The 10660-nt window shown below is 29.1% G+C and overlaps 1 protein-coding gene across 1 annotated transcript in view; it reads left to right on the forward strand.

The window, feature by feature from the left end:
* LOC100210847 (E3 ubiquitin-protein ligase TRIM23) overlaps positions 1–4471 on the forward strand; it is a 20734-nt gene extending 16263 nt beyond the window's left edge. Inside the window, exons 4-8 of the mRNA XM_065801562.1 lie at positions 1837–2114; positions 3072–3324; positions 3637–3747; positions 3944–4068; positions 4139–4471. Of these exons, the coding sequence (XP_065657634.1) occupies positions 1837–2114; positions 3072–3324; positions 3637–3747; positions 3944–4068; positions 4139–4315 (944 nt within the window). The 3' untranslated portion in view covers positions 4316–4471. The remainder of the gene's footprint in view (positions 1–1836; positions 2115–3071; positions 3325–3636; positions 3748–3943; positions 4069–4138) is intronic.
* The last annotated feature ends 6189 nt before the right edge of the window (positions 4472–10660 follow it).

Genomic DNA, 10660 nt, shown 5'->3' on the forward strand with positions numbered 1-10660 from the left:
GTCGTCCATCTTTGTTGCTTGAAAAAACATAATTTGAAATAAAAGAAATATTCAATCATTTAATGATACAGACAATTTCAGTAGTAAAATTTGAGTAGTGATTACACCATTCCAATGAAATGTGCAAGGATCACCAGTAATATAGTAAAAAAAGTAACTGAAAATGAAGGTCTGCCAATATAGTCAACAGGAACTATTGCATAAGATGTTTAACTATTGCATAATTGTTTAACTATTGCATTAGATGTTAATTATATGATGTCATTAGTAAAGCATTGGTTTTTGGATCTGCGCTCCAAAAAGCTTCTACAATTTTAGTACATGAAATAAGCTGGATTTGGTCTTATATTGAGTAATTAATGGAAATGTGTTATATTTATTTTGATAATAATATCAAAAATAATATAACTATAGTACTTGCATTTTGAGTATACTTTGGTTTGGATAAGTAAGTCCAATTCTTTGGTTTGGATGAGCAAATCCAATATTTGGTTGAACAAGTCCAAATCTTTTTATCATTGAAAGTATTTTAACGTTACGCCAAGTACTATTGGGATATATTTTAACGTTATGCCAAGTAATTTTGGGATATAATTTATTAAATAAAATTTGTAATATGTGACATCAAGAAAGTGTATACAATTTTGAAAAATAAAGTAATTAAGCATTTGACAAAAGTTATACCATGTTTAGTTTTTGACTTTATGTTCCTGATCTCATTCTTAAGTATTTTATGAACTTAAAGTTAAATTCCTTGTTGATATCACCTTATAATAATTACTGGTTTATTAGTGAGTTGCTAGTTACTATCATAATTTAATTGAACAGCACATACCTAACAGGCCAGATATTAAATGTAATAAATATGGAAGGAACGTCATGTTGAGCTGGATTTTTTATGTAAAGGATGAGTCAAAAACACAATGAATTTACCTGGATATCTAAATCCGTGTCTGTTTGGAATGTACAATAGAATTCAAGTGCGATCTATTGCTATATACATGCTTTGACCTAGTCAAATAAAAGAATCACTAATAGAGTTGTGCAGTTTTGTTATAGGTTGTAGGTTCAGGTTTCTGAAATAAGTCAGCCATGAGCCATGTTTTTATTTTTTGCAGAAGAACCATTAATGATCAAAAAATATAAAATTAGCATGGTCATTGCCTTGACTGTTAGGAAAGACATTAAAAGTCCAAACTGGTACTTGCTTATAAAGATTTAAAAATTGATACTTAGAATGATTGTCTTTTAGACATCGATTGCATTTCTCAGTAACAAGTTTGCACAAAGTATTTTTGAACCATTAATGGTTGAAATTATCTTTAGAATACGTTATTTTTTCCACTTATAGTAATAGGGCAAATTTAGTATCAGAAAAAATACCAAAATTTTCCACCTAGCTTAATTTCTTTTAATGTCCAACCTGTACAAGCATGGAAACAAGAGAGCTAAAACAATGATGATGGTATATATTAGAATGTGTTTGATCCCCCTATTTTCCAAAAAAGCCTAAAAAATTATAAAAATTTTCATTGAACTTTACTATTAGATTTATGCCAACCTGTGTCTTAAAAGAAGTTGAATTATTTAAAAATTTTAAAAATTATAGCTTTGTATTAAAAACACTTTAAAAATTTTAAAGAAAAATTTAAAAAAATATATAAAGACAACTTTTTTTGGGAAATGAATTTTTTTATTTTTGGGATTAAATGATAAAATGGCAGCAACATTTGCATAAAATAGTTATTATTTTTGATATTTTTATATAATTTTGCTTCTTTTAAGACCCAAGTTGTTTGGTAGTTGTTTGTTTTTGTGTTTTTTTTTACTATATAGGTGGTGTTAGCATATCCTGCTCAAATAATGGAGAGGTAATACAAATACCGGTAATTGGAAATGCTGAAATTGCAAGGTTGCGTATTCGAGAGTATTTTAATGAATTGAGGGATACTATTAGACAGCAAGAAAACGAAGCTTTGTCAGTTGTTAACAGTTATGTTCGTGAAAATTTATGTTCAATACGACAACAACAAGAAGACATGGCAGTTTTAATTTCACAAATTACCCATGTTTGTTCTCAATGTGATCAAGCTCTATTGCGAAGTGATGCTGAGGTGAGCATTCTAAAAAATTTCTCTGCGAAGTGTAAAGGTACTGAAAAATTATTTAAAAAACAGTTTTCATGAATATGTTACAGATGTTTGAATGAAATTAGTTAATTTTCTAAATTAAATTCGAAAATAATTTTGCATTTAATTAGATTTAATTGCTTTTTAAATAGAAGAATTTACTAGGTATTTTGAAATAAAAATTATAAAAAATAAGATAAGAAATGAAAAAACAAAAATCTTAAAAATGCTGCGAATTATTTCAAAGAAAATATGGAAATGGAATATTTTCAAACAAAGAAATCTGCATGAAAAACTAAGTTTATGTAAATGAGCATTCTACTAACCAGTGTAAAATGTAAAATAATAAAGTGTAGACCATTTTTAATGATCAATTGGCACTTTTTTTAGAATTTTTTAAAATCATAGCTGCTATTGCGCTATGACCTGTTACAGTTGTAGAAGTTTTAGTAAATAGCATTCTAATGGTATTATCTCTAGTTACTAAAAACTTCTAATAATCCAGGTCATAGTGCTGACTTTAACCAAAAAACATAATATCAGATGTTTAAATGTAAACAATTTACCATGTATCTTGCCAGTCCTTGGTTTAGGATAATAAAGATTTTTGCAACAATAAGTTTAAAATGAGCTGAGATTGTAATTTTAGTTAAAAGTTATTTTTTAGAAGAACAAAAAAAAAAGAGTTTATTTTCTATCATAGTTTCATGTTCATAGTATGTTGTCATGTTTGTTTATTATCTTGTTTATAAATAAAGTCAAATGTGTGTGTGCGCATGTGTGTGTCACACACGCACATCACATGATTTTTCACTTCACAAGACATAGATTTACTTTAACGAAATTGCTAAAATAATAAAAAAATTTTATTTTTGAAAGAAAAAATGACTAGAAATTGTTGTCCACAATTTTTATTTTGTCATCTTTTTTCTTATGCAAAAGGTGATTCAAGCAAGAGCAAATATTGTAAATCTTCTTGATGCAGTGCAGCAGCAACAACAATATTTTACAGAGCTTTCAGAACTTTGCAAAGAAGATCCTGAAATTCCGTTTGCATTTACAAAAGACAATCGGGTGCACATTGGACCAAAAATGGAGATGCGGGTTCTAGCCTTAGGTTTAGATAATGGCGGAAAGACATCGATTTTGTTCAAACTTAAGCAAAATGAGTTTGTTTCAGCAATCACAACAATTGGTAAACTTTTTAGTACTGGGTGTATTCAGATCATTAAAATAAAATAGATTTTATATTAAAATATAATTTAAATGATTTAGATATAGACTATTATATAATATAATAATTAGATAAAAAAAATTTGGCTCGTTTATTTGAGTCATTAATTGAGTTAAGAGCAGTAGTTAAATAATTTAATGAGGTAAAATTCTTATCAATTTTTTAATACTTTGTTTTTAGTACAAATAAAACAAAAATGTTGTTATCTTGTTCTAAGTGTTTTATGTTGTTATCTTGTTGTTAAGGATTTAATGTTGTTATCTTTTTGTTAAGGATTTAATGTTGAGACTATTGAACATAAAAGTGTTAAATTTACGATATGGGATGTTGGTGGTGTTCAAAAACTGCGTCCACTATGGCGGCATTACTACTTAAACACCCAAGGTATTTCAAACATTTTTGTTTTAAAAAACTAATGTGAAAAATGCAATTGTGAAAAGTTTTGTGAGTGTGGTAACAAGAAAATTTCAATATGAGTCTAAGAGTGTTGCGTCGTAATGTGCAAAATGATGTGTGCATGGTTAACATTTAATTATAATTGCTGTTTTGTTTTTTTATCAAACCGCATTTTAATTTTTAGCTGTAATATTCGTGATTGATAGCACTAACTTAGAACGATTATTTGAAGCACAAGAGGAATTAACTAAACTTCTTGCAGAAAAAAGATTGCAGGATGCACTCATATTGATATATGCTAACAAACAGGTATCCCAAAATTACTTTTAACAAAAAAATTTTTTGAAGTTTTTAATTTTTTTGAACATGTTTGTTCTAGGATTTACCAAGTGCTCTAAGTCTTGATGATCTGCGTGAAAAAATTGGAATACATCGACTTTGCTCAGGTCGCACTTGGACTTTAATTGGCTGCAGTGCACATACAGGTACAGGGTTAAATGAAGGTTTAGACTGGTTGGCAAGACAGTTTTTGTCAGAATTTGATAATTTATCTTAAACTCTAAATAAATGTTTTTTTATATATATATATATACTTGTAAATTGTAGTTGTTTTTTGTAAATCTTTGTAAATAATTTAAAAACAGTTATATTTATTAGTTATCTAAATAAAATTATAATATTTAAATCTTTTAATACAACACGAAATATTTTATTTTTTGTGAGTTAGTTTGATTTTACGTGTGGTACGTTAGATCTGTACTCATAGTTTTAAATATTCTGCTATGCACTAAGACAAGTTGTGCACACGCTAAGAGAAGTTATAACATAATCGTTTATGAGTTATTTTTTTTTTCAATTTTCTTGTGTTTTCTGCAACTTGATAGTGGCGCTTAAACTCCAACAGTTGTCTGTCACCATTTCCATTACGAAAATATCTTAAGCTCTAACAGTTGTCTGTCACCATTTCCATTACGTAAATATCTTGATAAAACTGCTGCCGAGTGCCCTGTAGCGTTTTAAAACTATTTGTATGTAGTTGGTTGACTTGTACTTGTAGTTGGTTGACTTGTTACTGACGAAGTTCCCTACTACAAATTTAAATCCATTTCAGGTATTTAGTTGCATGTAATTTGCAAAGTAAACTGCGTGTTACTGAGTAGTTTTTCGATTGGGAGGCTAAAAAAATGCACATTTATCTTAATTTAAGAAAGATAGAGGTGCAACTTTGCAAAGATATGATGTGGCTCAAGCTTGGCAGATAAAGCTGGTCCAACTACGTTTGCAATGCGTTTTTTTTTTTTTTTTGTAAACTATTATTTAACTTTTCTTTCCTTAAATGAAGTAAATATTTTTTAAATATATATGTTTTTTAAATATAAATGTTTTTATGTAAAAGTGTTAAAAGGAAATTCGAATATTTGTAAAATAGTAATTTATGATTCCTAAATTTGATTTCGATTAGAAAGGGATCAAAGTTTTTAAAGAAAAGTGAAACAACAGACGCTTTTGAAGCATTTTTATGAATTATAATACTTTTTTATAAACAGACTCATAAAATAACTTTTATAAGTATTTTATAATTATTAAAACGTGTTTTTGAATTATCTTTTATTTAACAGGAACTTTTGGTTTGCATTTTTAACTTTTATTCCTCACATCAGCTTTAGCTTTTGCTCTTTTACAAATGGCGGACTATGTTTATAAACAAAAAAAAAGCGGCTTTTTTTTTGTTTATAAACATTTTTCGTCCAATAAAATCCCGCTTATATAATACATCATTGGTAGAAGTAGAGAATCAGGAGTGAGATAATGGCAAGCACGATAAAGATAAGCAAAGTTTTAATTGCACTCCCTCTGTAATGTATCTCTTTAGCGTAATTATACACACAAAAATACTGTTTGGTGTAGCTACTTTGCAGCCCAAGTAATAAAGCAGTAACTTTCAAATCGCATAAATCCATAAATATATTACTTGTGTTCAAATTTAAGGTTTACGAGGTAAATTTTCATATTATGATAGGTTTCCTTCATCTTAACAGTGTGCTAATAAAAGAGAGGTAAGTTGATTAACATTGTATAGTCAAGGTATTTGCTGTTTGGAATCGGTTTTTACAGAACATTACAACTTTTTTACGATGGAAATTTTAGTACCCGGATTATGAAAATTTATTTGTGCAACCGAGAGCCAAGCAGTTTCGAATACTCTATTGGCTGACTTAAGTTTGTTAGTGAATTATTTAGATCAGCTTGTCGCAAGTTGAAAAGCTCAAGGTCAGTCAATGCTCAAGTAAAGCTGGTAGAACAACAACTTCAAAGTCCAGTTCATTTGATAAACTGTTTGGTAATATGCTATTTATTGGTTTTTAGACTTCTTAAAAATTTCAACAGCTTTGTTATTTGTCGTGACAGCGCCCGAAAAAAAAAAACCCAGCTAATCCTAAAACAAATTTTATAGCTGAACAATAATAAAACAATTGAGGTATATTATTAAACCCATGTTTATTTTTTACTATACTAGACTTCTACTTCAAACGCCTGTTATTCAGTAGTATATTTATAGTTGGTATAGCAATGAGTATGTCTTGATTGTCATTATGATATTTGTTGTGACAGCGCCCGAGAAAAAAAACCCAGCTAATTTTAACTATGCAGGATAGGAAGCTCTTTATTTTAGTGCGTGGTTGAGAGTTTGCAATGGGTATGACGCGTCAGCATTAATGCATCTATAACATCCACTTGATTCTGCACAGTTGCGCTGCATTAGCTTATGCTCCGGCATGATGTTTTGCGGAACTTTTATTGCACCTCTTGCATTTTAGTCCCAAATCCCACCAACACTCGACTCTAGTCCAACAAAAAGATCAACCGCTTGCTAGCCATGCTTGGCGCTAACAATAAAAGTGGCTTGATCCCTCCAAGTGCTTTGTTTTTTCCTCTTTTTTTATGATTATATAATATAATAAATTTTAACAAAGAGCTTCATGCAATAATATTGAAAAATTAAAGCCCAAGCTTCTCGGTTTAGATAATATACAATATATACAGAAAGGGACTCAAAGAAGGCATGAATGACTATTAACTCAAGAGTCCCTTCGAAAACCTTTTTTAAAAATTGCATTTAATATAATACCTATTAATTTTTTGATTTAATAGGATTTAAAAACTTTTTTTTTTCTTTTAAATTGCAAAATTTATAAAAACTTTATTAAAAATAAAACATTAAAAATAAAATAAAACAACATTAAAAAACAAATAAAACAAAGCCAAAAAAATAAAAATGTACTTAAAAAATGTGTTTTCCTAATATACTAAAGTTTTTACTAGAAAATTATTACTGCAAAATAAAATAAAAAAAAAACAGAAAAAAGGAAATAAAAATAAGACTGGGAAAGATTGCTAAATGATGTACGTCAGAAATTGAATAGTTGCAAATTTTGTTTGCCGGTTAAACGAGGACATGTTATTTAAGTCTTTTATGCTAGTATTTTTCATGTTATTCCATAATAATGGACCTTGAGTCATTATAGAAAATTTTGACTTATTAGAATTTTTCGAATCTGGATAATAGTCTTGGCTAGTATTTGACCAAAGATTATACTTTTGAGAAAAGTTATTTAAATAATTTATTGCTTTACAAGCATGGTTTTGTAAGCTTTGAAATTTTTTAATTTTTAGTTTTGTGAGTGCCTGCACATACAATATTAGCGTATGAAAGATGACTATGTACAAAGCTAAAACAACATTTTCGTGATTTAATATCAAAAAAAGATCCTAATTTATATAGCACACCTACTGCAGAGAACAATTTTGTTTCTGTTAGACGCATATGGTTTTTCCACAATAGTAAGTAAAATTCCTGAAAACTTAGGATAATTTTCGGTACGTATTTCTTTTTTATTGATAGATAATTTTGGTAACCTTAGTGGAAGGTTAACAGCTTGTCTTGTTTTATGAAACAGAGTAAAGCTGGGTTTTTTCACAGTTCAAACACAGTTTATTTGCCCTAAACCAGAGGTTAAAACTTTCTTATTCAATGATTATTGTTTCGAACAGTACCTTTGTATCAGAGTGATTGAATAGCAGCTTTTAAGCCATGCAAAGCCGTCTTTACAAAGCTTTAAGCACTTAAATAGGAATGCAGTTGCCGTGTGCAAGGCAAATGGCAACTGCATTTCTGTTTAGTGAATAGAATGCAATGCTTTGGGCCTACTTGGAAACAGGTAGTGATTGTTTTCAGCAACGCTCTTTAGGATTGTATGCAATGTTGGCAATGTCTTTGAGTGCTTCGTCAAACAACTCATCACCAAGATAGAGATTTACCACGTAAAAGACAAAATGAAACAATAATCTGAAAAAGCTAGTTATATTTACTGACTTTTTTTTATAAGATCTTCACTTCTGCTTTTTAAAAATGTATCATTAAGATTTTGTTTATTTTTTGAATATTTTGTAAGCTTTTTATGCATGCAAGGATTGAGTGATAATTTAAATTTTAAATCTAGTCTAATGAACAATCGTCGTAGCTCATGCAAGTTTTTAACTTGCATAAACTGTTATAATATTGTAATAATAAGTATTTAATTAGTATTATCATAATTTATTTATACTATTATAATCTTTTATCAAACCTAAAATTTCTTTATCATGCCGAAGACTCCACCTTTCATGTCAATGAAATCGATAAAATGTTGCTCAACTATGTTTACCTTCAAAGGAATTGTAGCCCCTAAATTTCTATAGCTCGTAAAGAGCTGTTCTATATCTTACTTTTTTTAAGTATTTCTTTTTTATTGAATAGTTTTGGTAACTTTAATAAAAGGTTAACAGTTTTGTTTTATGAACACAAATAGAGCTTAATAATTTTCCAAATCAGCCATGGACTAGTTTTACAAAATCACTAAGTATCCTAATGTATTTGGCATTGGGATCTCTAAGACTGGGCCCCCAAAAAAAACAGCTCAATGCTGTCTATGTTTTTAAGCAACTTATTTTTAATTAGAAAAAATTGTACAAGTTAAGAAATATTTTTTAAATTAGAGCAAGCAAATTTTAAAAACGGTCAAATTTATCCCCCCTCCCCCAACCTTCCCCTCTCATTACTTTATTGAACGCTTTTTGCAGATCCTTTATAGAATATTTCAGTGGTCAATAATTTTAAATATTTACAACTATCCGTAACAATTTTTCAAGTTTTGAAAAATAAAAATACAACATTTTCTTTACATTTTCTTTAATAGAAGAAATTATTTTGGTAGCTCAGTTTTGGACTTTTTCCAGCGCGTCTATGTCTCCATGTTGGTATTGTGACCACGCCTGAATGACAAACTCAAGGTGAGGTTGAACACACGCAATCTAAAGTTATTTTTCTACAGTAGTAAACTACGACTACAAAAAGTTTTTTTTCCCCTTTTTTAAGGATCGGTTAGCTTTTGCAGCAGCTGCTGTAGCTTGAGTTTTGAGTTTAAGAACTTCCAAAATTAGTACTCCTAGATCTTTTTCTAAATTCAAATGCAAGTAAATTCAAATGCAAGTGGTAGGTTGTCTTGTCCTGGCATGAAATTTTCTTGTGTTGGTATTTCTTTCCAACGGCCTAAAACTGGACCCTTTGGTACGCCGATGGTAACATTTTTCCTATGTGAGGTTTGTTCTCCAACTACAATTCTCTGCCGCCTTTATGAGAGATGTGCTGTGATCTACCCGTGGAGCTCATTTTTGGTTTTGTAGCTATAAAGTTTGAGGAGGAGTCTTTTGCGGGGGATTTTATCAAAGGCTTTTTCCTGATCCGTGAATACTACGTTTGTAAGGTATCACTAGTACATAGCTTCTGTTATAATATCGAGTAATAATAATCTCGAGAAGATTTATCAGACACTACTTTTTAAAAACAAGTTAGGTTTTTGATATCAAACCGTTTAAAATGCAGCTATTCATAATCTGATGTAGAACAAACCTCTCCATAACTTTGCCAGGGAAACTAGTAAGTAATACTGATCTGTAATTAAATGGATTGTCACACTGTAACAGAGCTCGACTCGGTACTCACTTCCTTGTTCACTGTACAAACTAAATACGAACAACCTATTTATGCAAAAAAGGAATAACATGATCTTTCATCATGTGTAACTTAGGCGTCACTAGAGTTTCTCGCCAATTGGCGTAATAAAACTTCATTAAACCAGAAATATAACACAGTACATACTTACATGTGTCTATATTACATTACATTAGATACATTAGACAAGTTATCCTTAATAGATTTGGTACTGGAAGATAAAGCACCTTAGCAGCGGCCTTTAGAGATTTCTTACAATATCTTGAAAAATGCAAATACAATTTATGCACTCTAAATTTATGCACTTTTTTTTGTTTATGACTAAATTGATAAATACTCTTGTTGGTTTTTGGCCTTTTTATTGATAGAATTTAATGATTTTAAAGTTATTAAATATTGTTTACTGTATAATTTTTAATTTGGTACATTTTTTGAACATATATATTACTACTTATAAAGTTTGGTTTGTAGAGCATGCATGGTTCTCAAAATATTCTTGTTAAAAAAAGGTCCAATTTTTGCCTAAATTTTGCTTATTTATGTGATTAATTATTAGGCAGAGGGATATAAAAATTATTGTTATTTTTTGAAATGATTTAATCTAACTCTTCATAAAAACATAAATGTTCCATATAACATCAAGTTTTAAAGTTTTTCTTTCTTAAAGGGTTTTACAACCTTAATGACGCATGCGTATTTAAGGAGGTACACCGGGATGAAAAAAAGGCAAAAAAAAAAATTTTTTTTTTAAATTTTATATAAGATTGATCCTTCATTCTTTATTTTTTTAATATATAGCCCAAATTAATAGTTTATTTTTTAATATATAGCCCAATTCTGCCCTACTTA

This window comes from Hydra vulgaris, chromosome 07 (genome assembly GCF_038396675.1).
Source record: "Hydra vulgaris chromosome 07, alternate assembly HydraT2T_AEP".
Taxonomy (NCBI): Eukaryota; Metazoa; Cnidaria; class Hydrozoa; order Anthoathecata; family Hydridae; genus Hydra; species Hydra vulgaris.